Source organism: Apostichopus japonicus, chromosome 23 (genome assembly GCF_037975245.1).
Source record: "Apostichopus japonicus isolate 1M-3 chromosome 23, ASM3797524v1, whole genome shotgun sequence".
NCBI lineage: Eukaryota > Metazoa > Echinodermata > Holothuroidea > Aspidochirotida > Stichopodidae > Apostichopus > Apostichopus japonicus.
Window position 1 is genome coordinate 1836164 of NC_092583.1, and position 26558 is coordinate 1862721.

The following is a 26558-nucleotide window of genomic DNA, read 5'->3' on the forward strand; positions in this document are numbered from 1 at the left end:
CTTATCATGCATTTGCCCCCTCAACTTTTTCATTGGGGGGCTGAGCCCCCAAGCCCCCCCCCCCGGTTCCGCCGCCACTGGTGGGGATATGCGCCTCCCCTTTCCCTTCTCCTCTGTCTATATTAAGTTTAACATACAGGGGGTTAGAGGATCTATAGAAACCACGAAATGCTATTTCAGATATCTCACATTCAATTTCAGATAGGCCTATCTATAAAATCAATTACAGAAATCTGAAATTCAATTTCACATATCTCGAATTCAATTTCAGATATCTTATATTCTAATTCAGATATCTTATATTCTGGTTCAGATATCTCATACCCTAATTCAGATATCATAATTAAAAATTCAGATATCTCAAGTAACCCTCAATTACAGATATCTGAAATTTTAATTCAGATATCTAAAATTCTGGATTAAATGCTAAAATGGCTGTCCATAAACACACGCTTTATGTTTTGTGACTCACTGTCTTGTGATCGCTACATCACTAAATCCACTTGGAGAAATGTGGGATAGGATGGAGTGAATGTCAATCATTCGCATGATATCATATTGCCCAGATAACTATGGAACGGTGGGCGCCAACGCCAATGAAAAATAAGAGAAAGTAGGTCTACCCAGTCCCTGGTCCTGGGGAAGCCTGGAGACGTTTGCAGAAATCTCAGAGGTCACGCCCATTGCGCATGCGTACCAAATCGACAACATGTAAATATGGCGACTACCTTGTGAGGGCGAAGGAGAACACAAATTGTTCTAAATTTCTTGTCTGCTTCGACTCCAGGTTCGAAATGTCGAATTGAAGATATATATACACCAGTTACTATTGACAATAACACACCTCGAACTACTGGTAGCTGTAAGTTTTCTGCAATGACACCATGCCATCGAAAGGGAAAAAGTTTTAGGTTATGATAGACTAACGTTAACTTAGAGATTGTGTAGGCTATAGAGTACTTAAACATTAGGCTTACTTTGTAATTTGTATAGTATTAAGTTACACTACAGTACACTATTATGTATATATTATAGTGTATTGCTACTGCAAGAAGCCTAACTTTAGGACTATTCCGTGTATGGTTGGCCATTAGCTTGACAGTGCTCGAGCGTAATACAGAATGGACTAGCCTACATGGTATCACCTAAAGCAAGTCAATAATAAAGAAAAAGGATTAATAATGCTCACAAATGCAAACAATGTCAAGTCAGATCGAAAAGTTCTTAAGGCTATAGGCCTATGCTCTGAAAAACTCAACTTTTTCTCAAGCAACAATATTTGTCGCCAAAATACCAGCATTTAAGCAAATTGTGCAGATAAAGATATTAGGTTGATGTTGCCATCCTTCATATTTATGATGTCTACTTCTTGAATCATTCCTGTTTTCATTTTCATATAGAGAATCTGTTGTCAACATGGCCCTCACAGACAACAAAGATGTGGCGAGTTACTTCACAACAAAGCACTCATGGCGTGGAAAGTAAGTCAGCCCTACAGAGGTCTCTGTATAGCTTTATTTGCACAGTTCTAGCGATATGAGAGAGATAGACAGTTTGGTATCAATGTTAGAATTTCACAATTATAGCCATTTGCAAAACTATTACAAGAGTTAAACGAAGTCAGTTGGCTTCAGTCATGTTCCCACTGGCATTTTCCTGAATAACAGGACTCATCAGTTACTAGACATACAGGCTTATTGGAGCGGCCCAATAGTATTGACTATAATAAGCAGTAGGAGTCTGATGTTACTAGCCTGTAAGGATTTTTGTCCACTTGCCAAAGAATGGAAGATACTGGCAATTTGCCTGTAAATATATGGATTTCAAGTGTGGGGGTGGGAGGGGGTGAGGTGCAAAAGGAAAGCAGGTGTATGCTGTAGCCCAAATTTCCTTCCAGCTCTTGTTGAAGTTGAGGATAGGAATATGGGACTGTCAAAGCCTATGTCTTCATAACTCTGTATTATCATTTTTGTAAATAGTGAGGTCTCCTTACTCTCCCTATTTCACCTAGCCTAGCTACCGTTCACATTTCTGGGCCAGGTGGCACTATAAATTACTAATGTGAACCATTGCACAGATCAGTGGATAATCGTCCTCGTGATGAAAACTTGTTGGTAGCTTTAAAATTTGTAAAGGTCATCTGAGACAACTAAAGTTCTGTTCGGACTCTTACTTTCAGGCCTGATGAAGAAAGAAAACCTACATAAAATATTTACATATATTTAACATATATTTTACATGTAATATATTCTTATAGCACTTTTGATACGTAGATACTGTAGGTACTTGAAAAGATAACATTGGCCTGGAAAGTGTGTAGTTGACAAATTGGAATTTGAGGTCGGTCAGTCATTGCTGATGTCTGTCTGTATGTCTGTCTGTCTTTAAGTTTGATCCAACTTAGTGCTGCGTTTATACTAGCTGTTTTAGCCCTAGCTCTTTGTGGAATTCACATCTCCCTGCGTAGCCCATTTGTGGCACCTGTAACCAGACTTTCGGCTTCTCCTTCTCACATTATTAAAAATCAGTTTTTACGGAGAGATGGATAGAATTGTATTCAATATTTAATTTTTTCAAAGGCAGGATGATATTGATTGAGATTTTGAAGAAACATAACTTGGGTTGAATGGAGTTATTTTGAGTCATACAGTAGCATCTTGGAGGGGGTGGGGAGGAGAAACAAAGTTTATATATAGTATCTTCTCCTGAGTCACAGCTTTGATTAAATCTTCACATGCTTGTTTTGCCTATAGCATGTACCACGGCACACGAACAGTTTGTGAGATGTAGATTTGTAACTAGTCGTGTGAACTTTGGAATAACTTCTCTTATTTTTATAGATACAAACGAGTCTTCTCAGTGGGAAGCCGGGGAGTCACAACGTATAATCCGAGCAGTATGGAAGTTACAAATCAAGTAGGTCTTCTTTCATTTCTTTGTCTGTCAATTCACTGTTGATCACAGCCTTTGTACTCTTTTTTACTGTTATTGTTTTCCTTTCTTTGTGTTTTGTGGTCGCTTTAATATTCATCTACTCCTGCACTTATACCTCAGCTGATCTCAGGAATTTTAATTAATTGCTCTAGGAAATTAAAAACAGCCATGATTTCATGCAAACTAATGCAATGAAGGCCATAAGCTAATAATCAGTTGCCTTTAATGAAGGTCTCCATCTTGAATCACACATTTTAGTAGACTGGTGCTACGAAAACAAGTTTCACGAAATGTGCGATAAAATCGACTCTGCATTAAACCTCTCTTCTTTTTTCTCTCACTTACGTACTTAGTGGCCATACAGTGACTTCTTTGGGATCGCACCCAACGCTAAGGCCCCTCTGATGAACGAGTTTGTCATATCAGTGCGGAAAGCGAGCAGCAAAAAAGTCGAAACGATGCGGTTCTCCACTGAATTCAGGGCCGACGTCCTGACGAGGGCCTTGGTACGTATGATTAAAAACAGTTCGTTGGCAAAACCTACCAGTCGATCTTGTCGTAAAGCTAGTAAATAAAGCCGAGCAAATCGACCTCTTCGAAATGATCATAAAAATTTGTTTGATTCAGCATCTCCTTCAGAACACATCCAAAAGTGCAATGTGAAACATTTAGAACATTATATAATTTTTATAAATTTTGTTTCCCCTTCTCTTATAGCAATACCGGGAGCAGTTTGGTGGTGGCCCTCAGAAAGGCCAATCTAAGGTTGGTAGACTCCATGGTTCTTTGGACTTTTTTCCTCTTTTTATTTCTGATGGAACATATTACAAAAATAAGATGGTGACTGTACAATCAGAAAGCTATCAGAATTAGCTTGAAGGATAATCCATCATATATAATCCATAATCGTAGTCGAATACTGACCACAAGATGGCATCGAGAAATACAGCAAAACACAGCATCTTGAAGATGCTGTGTTTTGCTGTATTTCTCGCTCTGTTGTTTTCACCTGGATTAGGCAGGGTTCAGACTTCACCGTGGAATTAAGGGGATGGGAAGTCGAAGTCCTATGAAGGTGTTGTATTTCATGCTGCAATGAATCCAAAATTTGAATAATCCCAAATTTGGATGCAATGTGTGAAGCAAAAAGAAAAAGCAAATGACCAAAGAAGAAGAAAAACCACAAAAGTAAAAAAAAAAAAATAAGCAACATCGCACCTGTCGCTTTGGAAGGCCATTTACGCCACAAACAAGGACATCTTCAGGTATTAGCTGAAAGTGTCTTTAATAGTGTATCTGAAAGTGAAAAGTGCAATAGAATAAAGTGCAAGAATAAAATAGAGAGATGAAGAAACATTTTGCTCTCTGTGTTCAATTATGGCATCATACTGTTTTGCTTCAAGCTCTAATAAAGTACAAACTGGCAATTTGAACTATGAAACGTTTGAAAGTTCACTGTAGAAATTGCATGGAAATTTGTTGCCATGATGGATACAACATGTTCCTCTTTTATCCATCTAAAATAAATTTAACTATCCTTTCAACATATCGTGGGCCTGCTGTTCACTCTAGCAGTCAAATTATGTGATAAATTGTGAATTATAATTAATATAAACAAATATAAGATATAATAAACAATGATTGACTGTGAAAATTGCCTTTTAATTTTAATATTTCATGAAAATTTTGTTGATGTTAATATGATGTGCAATGCAGCGTACAATTACCGGAGAAAGTTGTTTTTTGTGTTTGCCATTGCAGAGATTCAATGCCTTCAAGCACACATGGGGCGAAACTCGGAAACAGGTGGTGCTTGAAGTCACGCCCAATGGTATAGACCAAATAGATGCTAAATCCAACATAACAGTATGCACTTACTGCTACAAAGATATAGAAGGCTTCACAGAGGTAAGTGATTGAGTCTATCAGAATTTTTATTTTAGGATGAAGGGGGGCAGTGGGGGTGAGAGGGAGGGTTGTAGTAGTGAGCCATCCTTGTGGGGTTATTTGTATTGCTACTGACAGGAAATGTAAAAAAAATGTATAATTGTAAACATGTAGGAGAATGCCTTACTTTAACCAGTTTTAATCATTCTTTGCATAAATTCCAGTTTCATAGTTTTGTCAAATTTGCTGGTGTAGGGTAAAGTTTGTTTAGCTTCCTCCCTTCATAAAAATTATATTTATATTTTTTATGATTTTAAGATTCAAGTTTGATTTCCTTCCCTATTCCCTATCTCTTTTTTTGTTGTTTTAAATCTCTTTTTCGTCTTTTTTTTCAGGTGTCTGGTTACCCAGGAGGATTCGCTATTGTACACGGTGGATTCAGCAGACTAGTAAGTTGAAGGAGTCCTCATTAAAAGCAGCTTGTCGTGTATCGCCAACGATCGTATCGAGAATTGACTCGAATGAAAGAAGTGCACTCGAGCACACTTAGGGGTGCCTGCTAGAATTTGTGGACAGATTCGATTTTTGGATAAAGTAATGAGTTTATCGTGATCAATATTTCACAGCCCAGCTTTATTTCATGTTTACGTTATGGCATGTAACATTGAAACAAATTGGAAAAAACTTTAAATGGTTCCAGTTTTTTCATCTTTATTAACCTGACAGTGAGCCTTGCATTGTCTAGCTTAATGACATATATTTTTGGTAGGATTTTGGTATCAAAATATCATCAAAGTGAAATGAGCTCAGTAGTATATTTTGTTTGACATGTAAAATTATTATTATATATATATTGAAATATTTCTTTTTAATTTCAATGCATCAACCTGCCACAGGGTCTATTTGTAAGTACACTATTACACAGCTACAAGTGACATTTTGCAAAAAGCTACCTAACGGAACGTGTTTTATCATCATAATTGTAGTTTCAACTGCTACTGAAAGATGCTATAAACTTGTGCCATAAAACACAAATTGGAGTTTCAACCACCTAAGGCCAGACAAACAGACAAATAAATAGATTTAAAAAACACGAAACTTGATGGAGTTGGTTATGACGTTGAAGGGTCGATCGACTTCTCTTTTTTTATTATTTTCAGCACCTCTTTGCAACCGAGAATAGAGACCAGCTCTTGAAAGCAGCCATGGACTTTTCGGGTACTTTTATCGCAATCACCCTGAGGATTCGCAAGGAAGCCATCACCTTTGAACAGTTTGTTCAGAACAGGCTGGGCAAATACAGGTAAGAAATTTTTAAATATTATAGTGGATGTATTTTTTGGGTAGCTTCTGTAATTTGAAAAATCAAAAAGGGAAAAGAAAAAAGGGAAATCTAGTCATGAAGGACAAAGAAATTGTACAGATATAAAGAAATAAAAAAACACCCTCAACCCTCCCTGTAGCTTCTGTGGTGAGATGTCCTCATGATCAGCCCCCTCCCCCCACACACACCCACCCCAGCCAGTCTGGCTCCTCCCCCCTCCCTCAAAAGAAAGAAAGAAGAAATATAAAACAGAGATAATAAATTTTAAAAATTTACAATGCTTACTAAAGCATATCAAAGCATAAATGTCTTGCCAGGCCACTGCCACTTCGTTCACAAGGGAGCTGAAACTATCTGGGAATTTCATTTGGAGGTGTCAATTGTATTTGGTAACTGGTAGCATTTTATGTTCTAGTCACTGCAAGGAGGAGTTAGTTAGATAGCTCACCAACCACCCACCCTTTAGGACACCAAAGTCGACTTGCAATTTTGAAATATCTGCCATATTTATATCGTCATCTGTCATTCTTGGCTCCAAATTTTGACTTTTAAACATGCTAAATATTACTTTGAAGCATTCAAGGGTCATGACCTCAAGGGTCACGACCCGATCCAAAATAGAAGGAGAGGAGACAATAAAACATGTCATTTTGAATATATCGTGAATTTGACCGTAAAAGAGGGGAACATAAATTAGGGGAACATAAATTATGAGACATGAATGACGTTTTTGTCGTGACAGATATGACATATTTGAGGGCACTGAGGGTGACTTTAGGTGACACTAATCTTTTAAAATTGAAAACTATTTTATTTCCACTTCACCATAACATAAACAAAGTGAACATATAACATTTGAATATACAATACAAATACATTCCATAGGAATTAAACAATTGATATATACAAATGATGTGAAGTGGGGGAGACCTGGCAGAAGCAGAGCTTATCGAGACCAGTCAACCAACAAAAAAACACACACAACCCCCCCCCCCCCCCACCAAAATACACCTAAACATAGGAAAAGAAACTAGAAACTTTACACATGCTTATTTAATAAAGACCGTTTTAGTTGTTTTTTAAAATGTTATTTAGTGATTTTGAACTATTGACCTGGGTATCTAGGGTATAATCTAAAGATGACAAAGGAAGCAAATTAAAGGGCATGCGGTATTTATAGACCGACGGTCGGATTTGTCTTTCACGCTTTTTCTGAAACGGATTCGATTTCACTTTTTCCGACAGCTCCGATGAACATCTGACATCCCTGGCGGAGTTTGCGGTCCACAAGTACAGTCCTCGGCATGAGGACCCCCCACGTAGACTGCTCTGTCTGACGGAGAGCTGTATAGTGGAGAGAGACCCGGGCAGCTACAGCGTTGTAACGGTCAAACCATTGTGCGATGTAAGATTTAAACAGGGTGCTAAATGTTACGCTTTCGTACACATCTATTGTAGGGTTAGATGGTCAACTCGACCGTCAAGGTTTTTAAAAAAAATTGTGCCTTTTTCAATTTTTTTCTTTTTTCTTTTCGTGGATCCATTTCTCAGCGATGTTCCGACTGTCGCGTCACTTTATTTTCGTTTTTCTGTATCAAAATTTGTTCCGAAATTTGCAATGGTTAATTAGGGATGGATCCTGGAATTCAGAAAGGTGTGGGTGTGGCAGTGATATCATGAAGCCAACTCCTCGGAAGATCTGGGGGCAATGGGGGGGGGGGAGTCATCCTCCAGAAAGAAATATGATATTTTATATTTATCATGAAGTGGTTCTTTCTTAGGCATATTCAGGCTCATAAATTTTGTTGTTAACATGGTCTGCAAACAAGGTTGTGCTATTAATTGTTTGGTTGTGGCTGAAAAGGGGGGGGGGCAGGGGGAGGGAATGTACACCCTCCTTATCCTGATCTGGTAACAAGACTTGATTACAAGCCATTTCACATTCGAGAATAGGTGTGACATTACAGGTTGTTGCTAGATTTTTGCACTTTCTCCAACAAAACGTTAACCCCTGTATTTTGTTTCTTGGTGATGGGAAAAGGCAGTAAGGTAAGTTGTTAGATCAAGTAGTAAGGTTGGAGTTTCATTCCCGCTACGTAGCACTGGACGGCGAGAAGTAGTTCTCTAACACAGTTTTATTTTATTTTGACATTATACTTAGATGTAATTAATTTGTCACTCTACAAATATTGATTAAAGTTTTTCTTTTGTTTTTTTCCATTTGTTTTTCAAAGATTTTTGCAATAATTAGAATCCAGGACTCTCCGCAGATGTTCCACCTAGAATTTGTGAAAGGAGATGTAAGGAAGTACACATCAACAGACCGGTACGTCTAAAAAATAATAACAAACATCTGTATTTATAAGATGTAAAACCTGTGTTAATTTAAGTGTTCAAAGACAGTATTTGAATTAATAAGAAGTAAGGGTAAAAAATGTCAAAAGACTGCTGATTTCACAAAACCCAGCATCATCAATTGTAAGAGTGACTGAAATGAGGCTATATGAAGATATGTCGGTTATCTCAATTGGTGAATGTTTGGGATGATTTTGTTTTTGAGGTTGAAGTTGTATAGTGTATGATATCTCTCTTTGGTGTTCTTTCTACCTGTTTTCTTCACTTAATGAATATTCATTTCTTTTAGCATTCTCGTCTTACCTAAATGAATATTCATTTCTTTCAGTGTTTTCTTTACTTAATGAATATTCCTTTCTTTTAATCTTCTCTTCTCTTCTTACCTAAATGAATATGCATTTCTTTCAGTGTTTTCTTTACTTAATGAATATTCATTTCTTTTAGTATTCTCTTCTTACCTAAATGAATATTCATTTCTTTCAGTGTTTTCTTTACTTAATGAATATTCATTTCTTTAGTCTTCTCTTCTCTTCTTACCTAACTGAATATTCATCTCTTTCAATGTTCTTTTAGCTAAATTAATATTCATTTCTTTTAGTATTCATTCCACTCGATGCGTACGAATGAGTCATCTTAAAAGCGGGAGAAACATATAAGTTTGTACAGTCATTAACCTATGGAAATGTAAACATTTCTACATCTTCAACGAAGGTGATAATAATGCTCCACTTGATACATATATTAATTTCAATCGCCCATAAGGATGGTAACTTTGAAAGCTGATGCATATAGGCAATGGCCTGTGCTAACATTAGTAACAGTTTCATATTCCTCATAATCCTACAATACTTTATCATGATACTGCCCAGGGCCCAAGGAATATAGCCTAGGCCTATCCCAGGTTACAACAATGGCCTCAGTTACTCCCTACCCTCCGCTGTAAGTCTGACTTCTATAGTTGATAACTGCAAGAAACTCGCTAAGACTGTATCATTATTATCGCCTTTGTTGAAGATGTAGAAATGTACATTTCCATTGGTTAACGACTGTTCGTGTCGCTACAAAATGCAGACAGAACATTAATGAAATGTGATACCTTGTTATCTTTAGCTGGACCTGAGATATCCATCGCTGTATTGCTTGTACACTGTGCTGTTGGTATTGACCGCAGCTGTATGTACTGACTGTACACTAGTGTCTAATTACCGATGGTAGCAAGCTGTGTGTGTATTTTCTGGGATCGATGGTGGTGTCTAACACTTCTGTTGCACCTCATTCGAAACTAGGTCAAATTACCGGCATTAGTCGTTTCTTTTTGCGCGAGTCTTCACACCCTTTAAGCATACTCAATTCGTACGCATCTAGTGCTTGTTTTTTTACCCAAATGAATATTCCTTTCTTTAGCCTTATTTCCCAGGTTACATAAACGTCAGGGTCCTATATAATCATCAACAGAATATTGACTATATAACACTCTTCTTTTTTTTTTTACGACAGAGATAATCTCCTGGCAGGAATCCTTGATGGGGTGAGGGCCAGCGGGAATCGAGACATCTGTGTCAAGATGGAATTCACGAGACAAGGCCTCCGTCAAGCGCCTCTGTTCACTCAAGTCGGAGAAGAGGTGGAGAGCCACCACCTGAGATTTCTAGCTCAACCACCGAGTAAGTCAACACTTATTCCAGCCCATGAAAAATGACCTGTTAGGTGAAAGTTGTTGTCAGACTTTGAATAGGTGTGAGGTGTGCTAGTGTAGCTCTCAGAATGCAGCAGATGAGTTTTAAACTGTTTCCCTAGGCACAGAGAATTTGAAATGTTATTTAAAACTTTTAGTCTGTACTCTTGTAAAAGTCAAGAAGCAATGATAAATATTGTTAACGCCTTCCCCCAAACCCCCTCCCTATCCCTTCCCTACCCCCCCACCCCAACCACTATTCTCTCATCCCTCTGACATAGCACCCATTCCAGGATATAAATTATAATTTAAATTATGGTATGCCCACGAAGATTTATCACCCAAAAAAATCGTTTGGTTTAACTCTTAAATAATTTAATATTTATGTTGCCCTTTTTAATTCTACAAATATTTGTTCTTTCAACAGATAACAATTTCAAAGAGGCAGTCCAGAGGTTCAACGCTAATGTTTCCTACAGCGGCCTAATGCACGCAGTCACACAGGACGTAAGTAGATTGAAATGTTATTCATAAACAACCGAAAGAGACCAAAATCTTGAAAGGCAAGGTCATTTGGACTAATCCAATCCGTAGGACTTTGCTAGATTTGTCCGTACCATTTTTTTAATAAGTTTTTGTTGGAAATTCAGTATCTTGAAAAGTGGAAAAAAGAAAGCAATTCTGGTGTATGAATGTGATTTGTGTTGGAGAGGGCTTTCACTTTTTTTCACTTTTGTTATGTTGAAGTACAAAGACAATATTCCTTTGAAAAAGAGCAGTTTTGAATCAATTTCAATATAAGAGAGAGAGAAGTATACCCAAAAAAAAAAAAAAAATCAAAGAAACTACAATATAAGGGAAGAGCAATAATAATTTACTTCATTTAAAATCCACAATATCAACAGAAACAAGCATAAAGATATGACACAAGCAACAGGTAACAGAAAAATAAAATAAAATATGACATAAGCAATGTACGGTAACCCCTCCAATGCTTTCATTTTACCTCCCGATTTATATTTTATTCAGAGTTTCTTCGCCGAAAACAAAGAAAAACTCATCAACGGTGCCATGCACGCTCTCCTAGAGCAGGACGGTAAGATTATCTATCTATCTACCTGTCTGTCTGTCTGTCTGTCTGTCTGTCTGTCTGTCTGTCTATATATATATATATATATATATATATATATATATATATATATATATATATATATATATATATATATATAGGGTTGTTCTGCAAGAGAAGTAGACCGTTCGTGATATGTGTGTTATAGTACTAATTGCTTGGTCGGAGTGGGTGAAGGAGTTGGAAATTCCTTGACTTGCAGAATCGATAAAAGTAAACGAAAATTGCTGGAGAAAATATATCGTGGTATTAAATAAATAAAAAAAAGTCTCTCATTAAAAATTGGAAAAAACAGAAAAAGAATAGTGCATTTGTTTCTAATCGTCAAGGTTGGCGATTGCATGGCTGAATTAATGTTCACCTAGTTGGGACAATTTTCTTTTCTATAACTGGACTTTATCAAATCCTGCTTCAAAGCACTCATACTGACAGTAGGAATATCATGTTACTTAATTAGGTAAAGGTTAGGCACATTTCAGGTACTGTTAGTACCAGTACTTTGAAACATGGTATGGGAGGACGTTCACTTAGAGATACTCAGATGTTTAATGTCTATGTTCATGAAAGCAACTTGGAATTGAAAAAATGAAAAGGTGAAAAGTACCGGAAGAATTTGTGGTTATTAAGACACACACAAAAAATATAATGTTTCATTAGATCTACAATTTGTCTGGCCGTTTTGAGATGGCGCCGATCCCTTTGCAGCTTATCATCACTGTCGAAACGAAATAGGGTCGACCTGACAGGGCGGCCATTTTGCTCTGGTTACCCTGGTAACAAGCATATAAGAATACAGGCACATTACACGTTTGACTGTAAATGTTTCGTCCTCCAGGTAACACCGAAAACATGCCCGCCGAGGACTTGGAGGGAGAGCTCCAAGCTCTTAGGAGATTATTTGCCTCAAAAGCAGGATTTGCTTCCTTCACCAAACTACCAAAGTAAGTGGCTGGGGGTAGTTCATTTTGCAAAGAGGTAAAGTCTGCCTTACTGGCGGGAATGATCGGTGCTGGCGATGGGGATTTCGGTTTCAAATCAGCTCTCAAAATGTATCTTTTCACCAAAGCATAGATGTTATAATTGTTATTATTATGTTAAGCGCTACCAGAATTATTTCATAATTTGTTTGGAGCTATATAAAAATGATATAGCATAATGTATTTTTATCATTTTGGCTGTAGGACTGCCAAGTCATCTGAGCCAGAAATGCTTTCACAAACCACAAAACAATATGCCAATGATTTATTTTTGTATCATTGTTAAAGTCCCATATGTGTTTTCAAGACAATCAGGTACTTTTGTGCTGTTCGTCCCAAGTAAGAATTACATTGCTTGAAGAAGCGGTCATCGTGTCAAGAAGCCAGCCTTTTTTCTCCAAGTTTTATGTATTAAAAAACTGGATTAAATTGTGTACAATGTTGTTAAAGAAAAAGATGGAAATTTGAGATTATTGATTTAGTCTTTGGTCAATTTGCTCGTCCTTCAATCAATATTATGTTTTCCCATTTTTGTCAGGTGTCGCGAGACGGTCGGAGTAAAGGTCGTCAAATGTCTGAAGAGGAAGGATGATGGGGTCACCCATGCTGCCATTGATATGTTGTGTGCTCTGATGCAGGTAACGAAAATCTTCTTTGTAGTATTTCTTGTTCACGCCTGACAAGATGAGGATGGCCAGGGGGCTATAGCTCTTGATCCAGGGTCAACTAAGGGGGATGTGGGGTGTATGGAATGGAGAATAATGTATTTTTTGTGGTTTCACATATTTGACAAAAAAAAGTGAAGACTTCAGAAAGGGCTCCATGTGATATTCCTGTCCCCAGTGGTTGATCTTGCTTTTGTTCAATATCATCTATTTCCTTCCAAGTTCGAAGGGAAAGGATTATCAAAATGAAGAGAAAAAGCTCTCAAGGCAACAGCCAAGCCAAAAAACATACACTTTATTTACAATGTTAAACATCATAGCATCCAATCTGTAAAAAATCTTGTAGATCAAATGAAAAAGTGAAAAAACAAAAATTGAATCTCTAGCCATTACGATTCAGACATGTTGTCTCAAGATACGGCATGGCCTTCATCCAAATAAGTCAAGATTTGTTGGTCCGTAGTAGTGATAACATTTGTATATATCTATATAGCTTTTCAGAGAAGGCTCAAGGCCGTGACAACAAAAATCTCTGTTACATTGCAAAATGTTTGCTCTTTGTTGTTTTGTCCCATTTACTTCCTATCCTTTTTATAGTGAGAATTTCCAAAAAAATTAATTCCTTTGGTTAAAAAAAAATGTTTCTCAAAAGGAAGGGTCTCGATATTTTGAAACTGTCAAACAAACCTTTGAGAGTCCAAACAAGGACTTATCAGTCTGAACAGAATTTTCATAAAAAAATTTATCAAAAAAAAGAGTAAAATTGTTTTGGATTTTGAGTTTTTCACATTTGCAATTTTTGTCCTTCAGCCGATGCATGACGATTATGACCTCCGGCAAGAACAACTCAACAAAAGCTCGCTTCTCTCGTCTAAATCATTTCTGCAAGGTCTTCTGGATCTCTTTGGAACTCACGTGGTAAGTGAATATCAAAGCATCAATTTTTCAGATCACGCTGTATGGTGGGACGACAATCAAATTTCGGAAGAATTCTAAAAAATGTGTCCGTTCATTCGCAAAGCCAACATTAACAAAAAAGAAAACCTAGGATTTGCAAAACTTTTATGTTAATTAAAGCAGATGTGTTTTGGCTTTTGTTTAATTTACATATTAAGTTTGCATATGTATGTATACCATGTATTGCACCATGGTGAAATTTGCATACAATCCCAGCAACAAAGTGATGAAAAGGTCATAGTTTGAATCTTTAAGTAAACGTTAAGCGAGCAGTGGTGATGTCATAGTTGGGCACTGATAGAAAAATATGTTGTTTTTCTTTCATTATTTTTCATTTATTTAATTTCTGACCCTGGATGTAGTCATCTCGAACTTGACACGTAGGAATCGAATGCAAACTTGACCAGTTTGCTTAATAATGTCGGACAGACGAACAGACGGACGACCCAACTTGACACCACCGTCACTACGTGGAAAATCTTGATCGTCAGGCAGTGTCCGTTTGCTTAACACTGCTACTGATCGAGATTTTGTTAGTTTTAAGTCACGTCCGCTTCAGTCGGAAAACTAAACATGTCACATTTTTTTCCGACTGTCAGTCTTCGGTGGTTCACAAATTTAGTTTATTGATTGTGTAACCAATCACTGGATAATATATAAATTTGCACGTGACGTAGACCAGCTTGGTTCGTTAACAACAAACAGTTGTTGTGTTGGCTGATCGGTTACTCTGTGAGGTTGGGGGGGGAGGGATCAGTTGTAAATCCATGTGTCTTTACGATTATCGAAAACTATGTCATAACAGTCGAGTTGAGTCAAGTTTTGATCAGTCAGGCTGCGTCTGGCGGGCTTTATTCATCAGTTCAAAAATAAACTTCCAGCAAGACTCTCATGTGAATATAAAATTTTATCATTTGACCTCTCAGGCGCAAGGAACCGGTGCCTTGGTGATCGTGTCCCTGTTAGATTTCTTGACCTACGCCCTCTGTGCGCCATACAGCGAAACTACGGACGGTAATTACTTTGATCAGTTACTGGAGTTGGTCGCCAGTCAGGGCAGGATTCTCTACAAACTCTTCCAGGTAAAAAGAAGATGATTTTTAATTTTTTATGTATTTTTTCATTTAATTCAATATTCAAAATCCATTCCTCTGCTCAGTGAATAATTATTCTCTGTAGCTTATGCACTGATTGTGGAATGATTTTCAACTTAAATATATTGTCTGATATGATCTAGGCATGGTATTGTGTTTAATAATTACATTGAAACTATTCAGCAGTGGGTTGTGATTTGTGCTTTGTGATTCAGTCAATTATGTCTCCGTGTCCCATACAATGATACAACCAAGAAAAAAAAAGAGTAAAATGGAAAAATAATTCCGCTTGCTTAACTCTATTTTTCTCTGTAATTTTTACAAATAATCACTGAAAATGTTAAAATTACCACAGGTATGCATTGAAAATGCAGTTATATGTGATTCCATGTATGGAATGGAATAAGGTTATATCTTTAAACTTGGTATACAACCTCAGTGATTGTAAGGAGTTTAAACAGCTTTCAAGAACAACTTTAACTACAAATCCGTATCGAGCATGATTTGGTCCGAGCCAGTGATTGTACATTTGTGAAATTTATGCTTGCTTCAAGACAGCAAGCTCTGCTGGTTTGCTGAGCTTGGTTGTAACGAGCAATCATCCGTAGGTTCGATGGAATAATTGGCCAATAAAAAACCACCAAACATGGAAAATACCAAAATTCTTCAATTAATAAATACTGTTAAATTGAGGTGTGGGATTATTTTTGAAATATTTGCTAATGACGAAATTCACTTACAAATTGGAGAAATGTCACCTTTGATCATGCAGGCTGTATCCTTTAACAGTTATTACCAATTCCAAGTAGTTGAAAGCTTCTTTTCTGTTTGAATTAATGCTAGGGTAATGAATTTGAAAATAAATATGCAAATATTAAATATGCAAATGTAGCAGCCGATTGTTTTGTTGAGATTGGTTTCTCGTCTCCTTTTATCAGCATCCATCCTTGACAGTTGTGAAGGGCGCTGGTCTGGTCATGAAGGCCATCATTGAGGTGAGTCTTACATGTAAAATGTCCTTGGCTATACTTCAAAGAAAGGTTTCTGCATCGAAATTTGCTTAATTTTTCAGTACAGAAATCGTTGAGTTGTTAGTTTCGTAAAATGGAAGAGAAAACAGAATTTTGGATTTTTTTAAAATTTAATTAATTATATTTAAAGTTAATTGTGATACAAATACATAGAATAGATTGTCTGAGCTTTTAATCAAGTTAGTCTTATTTTGAGATATTCTTGATGGGTTCGAGTTTGGTGCGAAACCAAATACACTGTTTGCATTTAATGGCAAATTCCTGTCAAAATATTTGTGATATTGGATATATGCAAATATTTGAATTTTGGTATTTTTTTTTTCCATGGTGTTGATTTAATTAGCATGTACATATTCATCATAATGAATATTGATATCCATTTTGTACATGTGTTACAAGGCTTCTCGTTATATGACATGTTGTCTTGTTTTTGGCATCTCTGTGTAGATGTTCAGATCTAATTCTCAGGTATGCATGGGAAATCTACATTTGTCAGTTGTCACAGAAGTGAAATCGGGTTGAAATATACTCAGATGTCTCTTTTGGTCTGTAAAAGACAGAATCTGTAAATTATTTTGAGTAGAACTACCGTTAACTCACCTCAAAAGGAAAAAAACACATGTTGATTAAACAGAAAGGAAATTTAATGGTTGTTAAAAGTATGTGGAAAGCCAAGTTTTAAGGATCCACAAGATGTTTGGTAGTTTGTACTAAATGGGATAACTGTAATTTATAATATTATTTGAAAAAAAATTAGGGGAAATAAATGAAATACATCTTGAGGAAAGAAACGCATGAAGAGACATTTTGTGACATTCCTCTCTCACTCTTTTTCTTGTTGCCGCTTACGAATTTAGGAAGGCGACGAGGAAATCGCCGCGAAGATGCAACATTTGTCGTTGGCAGAAGGCGCCCTTCCAAGGCACCTCCTTTCAGCCCTGTTCACCTCTAGCACAGATTCGAGAATGTTAACCAACAGGTGAGAGAGAGAGAGAGCATTACACATGTTTTTGATCTAGTACAGTACGTTGTGGTTTGCAAACGTCCGTTTGTTATGTCTGTTTTATCAAACATAAACAGAACTCTGGTTTCCTGTTTTCTGGTCTAGTTTCAGTTTCGGTTGTCAACTTTGCAATATATGTAGTATTAAAACACAGTTATTTCCTTCCTCCTCAGACTAACTTTAACATGTAACCTGTCAATTTTTGGCGCCTCCCTGATTTGTGTGTTATGAAATTCTTTTTATAAAATTAAATTAAATTATAATTTTAATTAATAATAATTAATAATAAAAATTAAAGTAAATAATAAAATTAAAATTAATAAAAAATTAGTATTAGTATATTAAAAAATTATATTTACTGCAGTTGCTTAAATATGTAACAGACCATACCATTTTTGTTTTTGCAATGTATAATTTTAATGTGTACCATGTTAAGTGATCGTGAATACATATGGAGGAGGAAAAATTATATATTAAAAAATTTGTAAAAAATTAATAATAAAATTAAAATTTTAAATTAAATTTTAAATTAAATTAATTAAAAAAAATTAAATTAAAAAATTTAAAAAATCCAGTCCAGACACTTTCTCTCCAACAGAAAACATTTTAGTGTTTATTGTTTTGCAAAATTTTGAAGTTTATAAAATTTCTTCTTCTGTCCTCGTGTAATGTTGGTGGACTATAAAAGTCAGTAGCAAAATCATGAGCGTCCGTACCTCACATTTTCCTCTGTCGGCGAAGAATGATACTACCAAATTGTGACATATTTTCAGAGCAGAATGCAGTTTTAGGAGATAAATTTAATAAAACAGTGAATTTCAATGTCCATAAAATATTCTCATATTTTTCAGGCAACTCAGCCGCCATCTTGTGGCTCTATGGGTGACAGGGAACCCTGTTGCTATGGGATTACTTAGAAGGGTTCTGGTGAGTTATTTCTCTGACAATGTTTCAATTGCTTTGCAAGGGCACAGATTGGGTCCGGAGGGGGTCGTTTCCTGAGTCATCGTCATCTTATCGTTTTACAAAGTTGAATCTCAGAATTAAGCATCGGGCGTTAATTTTTGTTTTCATATGGCAAAAAAGAGAAACACGATACAAATTTAACTTTGAATGGTTTTGTATACAGGAACACTAAAAACAGCATACTCTTGTTCCCCAGAGTAGTTTGAACTCCTCAGCCAAATTTAAATCAAACATCATTAAGACTATCTAGGTACCTTAGGCTTGAGCATCGAACCAGCCTACCCTTGACAGTGCTCGACCTAACCCCCTAACTCAGTCCTCTCTGGCCCTCTGCTCCAGGCAATGTTTCTCTCCGGTCCTCGTAGAAAGATTGATACGGAACCCCTGTCCTATAGCGGTAGTTGATGTAAACCCCCCCCCCACCCTCCCTCCCCCGTGAAACTGATCCCACAATGGTGGAAATAAGCACCTCTCTGTTATTTTGACATTTCAGCCTGTGGGTCTGTTGGGCTACCTGGATTCTGAGGAGAAGGTTCCCGATAAGGAACGAGACATGATCCACACCCGAGATAACTTGAAGATGGCGCAGGTATGAAACAGTGGCGGAGCGTCCATACAGTCAGGGGGGGGGCGGATGCCCCCTCTGACGGACTCAATTGGACTGCTGGCGCCCTTTTCAGCGTTTTACCACTTTTTACTTATTCGCGGTTATTGACATTTTTTATTGCGCTCTCATCTACCTATTGACATTTGTCACATTTTTTTGGTGTAATTTTCTGACAAAATGCTCTAACAGCTATTTATTCTTCGTTTATCTGCAAATTAGCAAGAAATTAGCAAGGCCCGGAAAGGGTCATTTCTGGCGATCTATTGAGTATCTTGACTCAAAAAAATTCCGTACGCTCTGCGCCAACCTGTGGTGGCGCTCTGCTTAGATAGTGTTGAAAGCGCCCCTACAGACCATTCTCGCCCCCCCCCCCCGACCAATACCCCTAGCTCCGCCACTGGTATGAAAATGATCTCCTGCCCTGTGTGTACTATCTGTTAAGCTTTAGAGGACACAGGCGAAACTGTTGTTACGAAAAAGTTGTTACAATTCCTTTTACATTCTATGGGTGTCTGTTTCATTCTTAATTTTACGCTCGGCTGCTGGAAAAGAAAGCAAATTGGGTTCCTCTTTTTCTAGTAAATCTCATGTCATCTCACACGGTAAACTTTGTCTGTTGCCTTAGAGTCATACATCTTAAAGCGGGAAAATTTGTATTGTGATTGACCATTAGAAATCTCAGACTGCTTAATAATCTACTTCAGAAAGCCTGCGTAGGTAAATATGTTAAAGTTAGACAACCCGACGTTTCGATCCTAGCAGGATCTTCGCTCAGAGGCAACTGTTTGATTTAACTCCATATCATATTTAACTTCATAGTCTGATGGTAGAGCAGTTTATAGATTATGAACTTTGCTGCCAAACCTGTTAATTGGTGGATACCAGCTACCATATATCCATGTTTAGTTGTATAGATATTCTTGTTTAAAAGTATGGCTATATATTGTTAATCAGGAAAATACAAGGAGCCATTGGGTTATTGGAAGATTTTTTACACATTTTTTACAAAAAGCCTTGAGACACAAAACAGGAATAAGGAAAAGACAACTTACTTGGGGAACTCTTTAACAAGAGAACATTTCAGTTAAGTTTGACCTAGGCAAAGCGAGAAAGGAATATGATAATCTCACATTGTTATCCTTGTTTTTTTCTGTTGTATTATTTCTATTGTTATGATCTATTGTTCTAGTTATATTGTGATATTTGAATTTTTATTGTAATATTTCTTTTGTACTACTTAAATTTGATATTTCTATTGTAATAACTTTTTTGTTATATTTAAAATTGATATTTCTATTGTATTATTTGTTTTGGAACAATTGTATTGTTACATTTCCATTATGTTGTTTCTATTGTGATTTTGCTATTTTGATATGTCTATTGTATTATTTCTATTGTTACATTTCTATTTTATTATATCTATTACATTTCTATTTATCATTTATATTGTTAAATTTCTATTGTGCTATTTCTATTGTGATATTTCTATTGTAATATTTTTGCCCATTTTCAGGACCAGTCTGGGACACAAAAGAGCCTGCAATGGCACCAGATTGAGAATGTCCTAGTTCACTGGAGGGAGAGAGTGGGCCTCAAGAAAAAAGCTCCTGATGTAAGACACACCTCTTTTGCATTTTCTAAGAACAAAGACAAGTTGAAAGAACAAAACATAGCAATTAAGAACAGCTCTTTGTTTTCTGCTTATTGAGGCTCCAGTTAGGACTGTGCATTGTATCTGTATGGCATCTTTATTTAACCAAGATTTTAGATTTAAAAAGAACTGCTTTATATTAGAATCGTATTGAACGCTGTTCGTTTTCCTTCAGGCAGCTGTTTCCGTGCATTTTAGTCAAATTAAAATAAAAAAATTGTGGAAATGAAATTTAACAACAATGAAGTTGTTCTGGTTTGGCAACATTGTAAACATCTTTGAGCTAATAAAGAAAAGAATAAAAAACATATTAAAAACCTGTTGCATGTGAGGACTACTAAATTGAAAAAGATTCTTGGAGGTTAGAACTTTTTTACAATCAAATGCTCTTATTTTCTTAATTAGCTTATTAGTTTTCTTAGTACGGAAGAAATCAAGGAGGGTCTTCTTGTTGTGGTCAATAATAATATTATTTAAAGTAACACTCATTATGTATAATTGCTAGAGACTGGACAAGGGACTAAATAACCAAAAAAGGCTGTTTACCTTAAAGCAATATCATGGAAAACTTTTACAGGGATGTTCTCGTGTTTAAAGTTTTAACTGCTTGCAATGGTTGGTGTCAAGCTTACTGCATTAATAGGTGCAAAACCACATCTTTTTAGCTTGAGATGGGAATAAGTTTTGTTGAAGTTTAAAATGAATGCAGAATTGGAAACAACCCAGTTCTTGTGACTTCCTTACAACAATTGAGCCCAAATGTCAGTCTTGAGTAAATTCTCAGTGATGTGCTGATCATTTATCCACTTTAAAAAAGTTAATAATTTATCACCAAAGATTAGCCTTATGTGGACAGTGAACTGAAAGTGACACTGCTATAACACACTTGAAATGACACACACTTGAAATGAAACACACTTGAAATTGCACACACTTGAGATGACACACACTTGAGATGACATACACTTGAGATGAAACACACTTGAGATGACATACACTTGAGATGACACACTTGAAATGACACACACTTGAGATGACACACACTTTAGATGACACACACTCGAGATGACACACACTTAAGATGACATACACTTGAGATGATGCACACTTGAGATGACACACACTTGAAATGACACACTTGAAATGACACACACTTGAGATGACACACACTTGAAATGACACATACTTGACATGACATACACTTGAGATGACACACTTGAAATGACACACACTTGAGATGACACACACTTGAAATGACACATACTTTGAGGTGACACACACTTGAGATGACACACACTTGAGATGACACACACTTGAGATGACACACACTTGAGATGACACACACTTGAGATGACACACACTTGAAATGACACACACTCGAGATGACACACACTCGAGATGACACACACTCGAGATGACACACACTCGAGATGACACTCACTCGAGATGACACGTACTTGACATGACATACACTTGAAATGACACACACTTGAAATGACACACACTTGAGATGACACACACATGAGATGACACACACTTTGAGGTGACACACACTTGAGATGACACACACTTGAGATGACACACACTTGAGGTGACACACACTTGAGATGACACACACTTGAGATGACACACTCGAGATGACACACACTCGAGATGACACACACTCGAGATGACACTCACTCGAGATGACACGTACTTGACATGACATACACTTGAGATGACACACACTTGAGATGACACACACTTGAGATGACACACACTTGAGATGACATACACTTGAGATGACACACACTTGATATGAAGATTTTTTTTCTTGAAAGGTCATAGAAGCTATGGCAGAACATGTGCCATGATGACATCACAACCCAACCCCCCCACCCCACCCCATATCCTAGAGTAATGAATGGCTGGGATTGTCTATAAAAAATAATGTAATTTCTTCAAAAAACTAGTCTAGATAGAGTAAAGTAGAAGATATCGTGATGTCGTTTTCAAGTTATCATGTGGAATATCTTTTGGGTATTTCAGGTAATAATCAAATTTCCACCAGATTATTTAGTCACTAATTCATCCCTTTCGACAGACTCTTCCATGAGACTATTTTTAATTTTTTTTTATTAAAGCCACTCCCTCTGCTATACCATTCCATTTATATAATTCTGTCGGCCGCCATTTTGAATCCGTCTCATGAGTCGTATCGACCTTAAAAATGAAAAATCTTTTTTTCTTATATTTATATCTTGCTTCTGTGGCAGCCTCAAATGGTAAGCTTGCCATGCACTGGTATTCTTTCTTTTGCATGTAACTGTCTTTTACATTATTTTGATGTGTTTATTAATTTTTTTCTTTGGTAACACACTAACACAATTTCCCAGCATAATACTAACAACAACCTATGAGTTTAAGACTGGTCATGTATTCCCCAGCCTTAGAATAGAACTGGAAAAGGGGCATAGCAAAGATGGGGTGTTGATGGGACAGCAACAAGTGCAGAATCAGATTCAAGAGGGCATTGCAAAAAAATAGGTATTAGTTGGACAGAAGCCGAAATTGGACCGATATGGGACTGCCAAAATGGGGATTGACGAGACCGAAACTAGAATTGTAAAAGGGCATGGCAAAAGGGAATTGCTTATAAAGGGCATTGGTTATAAATATAAAGGGCATTACTTAAAGGACATTGCAAAAGGGCATTGCTTAAGGGCATTGCTAAAGGGCATTGCTTAAGGGCATTGCTTATGGGCATTGCTAAAGGGCTTTGTAAAAGTGCATGGCAAAAGGGCATTGCTTATAAAGGGCATTGCAAAAGGACATTGCAAAAGGTTTTGATGGGACAGTTTCCTAAACAAGTTGGAGATATTGGATATTGACCAGACTGTAAGTCGAACCGAATTGAAACAAACAACTCGAAAATAGACCGGATGGGACAGTTTCTTGGGCTGGACTACCAGAAAAGACACCTAACAAACTAAGACATGGATGAAAGAGTAACATGGGTCGAACGATCAAAATGCCACCTCGTAAAATTTGCATTGGTGTCTGACACGGGACTGAAATGAGAATGTCACGCTATAAAAAATAGACCATCGGGCTCAAAAGTAACCTGGCCCGAACACTTACCATACAGAACAAAGATATCGACGATCCATTCCCCTGGGCTATATGCGAACAGTTCGGCAAAATCGTTTGCTGATTATTAGAGAAACTTTGCCAATCGGGTTGCAACCATTCAGCTCATCTCAGTTCCTCCTTTCCTGTCTGCTCTGGTCCTCTTCTTCAAGTAGTTTATTATCTTTGGTGTAACCACAACCACTTCAAGCATGTTTTATTTTTGTCTTGCCAATTCCGTCATGTTAATAACTAACATCAGACCAGCTAACCTTCTTCCACATATGTATACCAAATTGGATCCCATTTAATGAAAATTTCCTGTCTTGTCGTCGTAAAACTTTCAAGAGGTCCTCTCTAAGTTGCTCTTGAGAGATATTCTGCTTATGCATCAGTCATAATGCTAATAGAAGATTTTAGGCAAGAGAAAATGAAACATAGCCCTTGATATGCTCACACTGGGCGGCACGCTCCCGGCAGTTCTGAATGCTGCCCAGCACAAACAGTATTTTAAACAATTCCGCCTGGCACTTTTTTGATGATAATTTAACAAATTTAACCATAACCAAAATCTGGGAGAATACATGGCACAGGATAGGGAAAATAGCACCACCTAAGCACACTTCACGTGCAAAATTTGTCCAGTGGGGGGGGGGCAAACCCCACCCATGAGATCCCTCTCCCAGGGTGTGGATCACACTACCACACAATCTGCCCGGCACTCAAATATTCCTGAGCACATCCCTGGAAACATATAATGCCCCGCAAAAAAGTCTGCGGCATTTTACGTATATATTGTTATATTTTGTTTCCCTACTAAATAATTGTTAAATCCCTCAAAGAAACTGAGTTGCAGTTTGTTGTTTGACGAAGGGATTAAGATTTTTCAAAGCAAAAATATTAACACCTAAATTTTGTCCAACAACACACTTACACCGCATATTCACCTAACCCATGACAAATTTCAAATTTTATTTTCATTGATTCACAATTTTTTGAATATAAATTACAATAAATACTGAATTTTTCTTTAGGTCATTGGGATTATAAAGCAGCTCGGTTATATAGAAACCTACCTTATCATTCTACATGTGCAGTTGAAAGTCAAAATACATTAATGTCAGATGTCGAAAAAGGTGTATAACAGGGTGTCTCGGTAGGTGGTCAGGAGGCCAAAAATGGCCAACGAAAATAGAAAGTATTCCGAGGTGTTGCATTATTGGGTACACATGTTCTTAACGTCTAGATGCCTGAGCACACCATGTGCCTACCTTGCACAAATTGCTCAATTAAGGTACAGTGAGATCGTCATTCTGACTGGTGCTTTGCGCCGATCTATGTTTTTTATTTTGACCCTCGTAGAAAAAAATTAATTGAGAACCCTTGCCCTGTAATGTAACGTTGATGACTTGTCAAAATAAACCCCCAAAACTTCGCCTCTAGATCTGTACCAAATTTTTCTGTGTCAGACCTGTCAAACCTACTTTGCTTTAAAGTTGTCAGTAAACTGTAAATGCCCATAGGTTATGGCTGGGTTGTCTTTTCTTTAACAAAAGTGCTAATCCTGATTTATGTTCATGCAATGCTCCTTTAATTTTTTTTGTTTTAATTGTTAACTATTCACTTTTTTCATTTTTCCTGGTGAAGTGTCACACACTAACATTTTTCGTGGATTTCTTTGTGTACTCACTTGGTGGTATGATGGCTTTTCCTTTCTTTTCCTAGTTTCTGCTCTTAAATCATACTTTAAGGGAAAGTTGGTTGCATTTCATTGAAAACTTTTTACATAACCATCGTTCACATGGGACAGGGATTCACTCGATTTAAACAGTATCGGTATGAGTACAACAGCATGAGTAAGAGTACAACAGCATGAGTATGTGTACAACAGTCTGAGTACAACAGCATGAGCACAAAAGCATGAGTACTAGTACAACAGCATGAGTATGAGTGCAACAGCATGAGTATGATTACAACACCATGAGTATGAGCACAACAGCATGGGTATGTGTACTACAGCATGGGTATAATTACAACAGCATGAATATGAGTACAACAGCATGGGTGTGAGTACAACGGTATGAGTATGATTACAACACCATGAGTACGAGCACAACAGCATGGGTATGTGTACTACAGCATGGGTATAATTACAACAGCATGAATATGAGTACAACAGCATAGGTGTGAGTACAACGGTATGAGTACAACAGCTTGAGTATGAGTACAACACTGTGAGTACGAGAACAACAGTGTGAGTACAAGAACAACAGCATGATTAAGAGTACAACAGCATGAGTAAGAGTACAACAGCATGAGTAAGAGTACAACAGCATGAGTAAGAGTACAACAGCATGAGTACAACAGCATGAGCATGAGTACAACACCGTGAATATGAGAACAACAGCGTAAGTACGAGAAAAACAGCGTGAGTATGAGAACAACAGCATGAGTACAACAGTATGAGTACAATAGCATGAGTATGTGTGGCCTGGGAGGAGTCTAAGAGGAGGGGGGAGACATGTTCCTTAAAATCTGGGTAACTAATTTTGTATCTCAATTTTATTGGACCGCCTTTGTATTTTCTGAACATCTCTACCTATTTTGCTGTTTGCATTATCAATGTTTGTTGCTTTCAGGGGGTTTTCTATTGTTCTTTTCACCAACTCTCTAAAATTTTGACAAATAGCACTTCTTTCTTTCCTTTTAAGTTGACATCTTTATAGTTTATTTGTCTAGAACATCAGTTGTACCCAATGTTTGAATGTTGACCTTTGAATTGTTAGAAAAGGTATCCATGGAAACATTGACATTCCATAGTTGAGAAATTGTGTTTTATTTCTTACACAGAAGCCGATCGTCCTCCGCAAGAGAAGACAAAGAATTAAGAGCGAAGCAAACTGGGAGTTGTTCTATCACAGGTGAGAACCTCAGAGAGTCATTCAGTTTCCTCTGTGAGTGAGAAATCGACAGAGATTACGACCGACTTATTAAAGAATGAAGCAAAAAAGAACCCAGAAAGGACGATGTATAAATGCAGGATTTCCTCTGTGAATGCTGGAAATCTTTTTTGAATGCATTTGATTTCGAGTCTTAGTAAGAAACGAAACAATAAACCATATAACAAGAAAACAATAAACCATATAACAATAAAACAAAACAATAAACAAGAGTGAACGGAAGACTCTTTGTTGT

At 37.0% G+C, this 26558-nt stretch overlaps 1 protein-coding gene across 5 annotated transcripts in view; it reads left to right on the forward strand.

The window, feature by feature from the left end:
• The first annotated feature begins 501 nt into the window (after positions 1–501).
• The window catches only part of LOC139964495 (dnaJ homolog subfamily C member 13-like), a 64846-nt gene continuing 38789 nt past the window's right edge, over positions 502–26558 (forward strand). Inside the window, exons 1-23 of one of the 5 annotated variants that reach the window (XM_071966090.1) lie at positions 502–862; positions 1401–1481; positions 2841–2916; positions 3288–3440; positions 3652–3699; positions 4696–4842; positions 5217–5270; positions 5982–6124; positions 7391–7550; positions 8380–8471; positions 9998–10164; positions 10603–10682; positions 11205–11271; positions 12140–12245; positions 12820–12919; positions 13757–13864; positions 14830–14985; positions 15936–15992; positions 16886–17007; positions 17883–17958; positions 18491–18586; positions 20118–20216; positions 26214–26284. In XM_071966090.1, coding sequence (XP_071822191.1) covers positions 1417–1481; positions 2841–2916; positions 3288–3440; positions 3652–3699; positions 4696–4842; positions 5217–5270; positions 5982–6124; positions 7391–7550; positions 8380–8471; positions 9998–10164; positions 10603–10682; positions 11205–11271; positions 12140–12245; positions 12820–12919; positions 13757–13864; positions 14830–14985; positions 15936–15992; positions 16886–17007; positions 17883–17958; positions 18491–18586; positions 20118–20216; positions 26214–26284 — 2243 coding nt within the window. In that variant the 5' untranslated portion in view covers positions 502–862; positions 1401–1416. The remainder of the gene's footprint in view (positions 863–1400; positions 1482–2840; positions 2917–3287; positions 3441–3651; positions 3700–4695; positions 4843–5216; positions 5271–5981; positions 6125–7390; positions 7551–8379; positions 8472–9997; positions 10165–10602; positions 10683–11204; positions 11272–12139; positions 12246–12819; positions 12920–13756; positions 13865–14829; positions 14986–15935; positions 15993–16885; positions 17008–17882; positions 17959–18490; positions 18587–20117; positions 20217–26213; positions 26285–26558) is intronic. The other 4 variants (XM_071966086.1, XM_071966087.1, XM_071966089.1 and 1 more) reach the window with 4 other exon arrangements.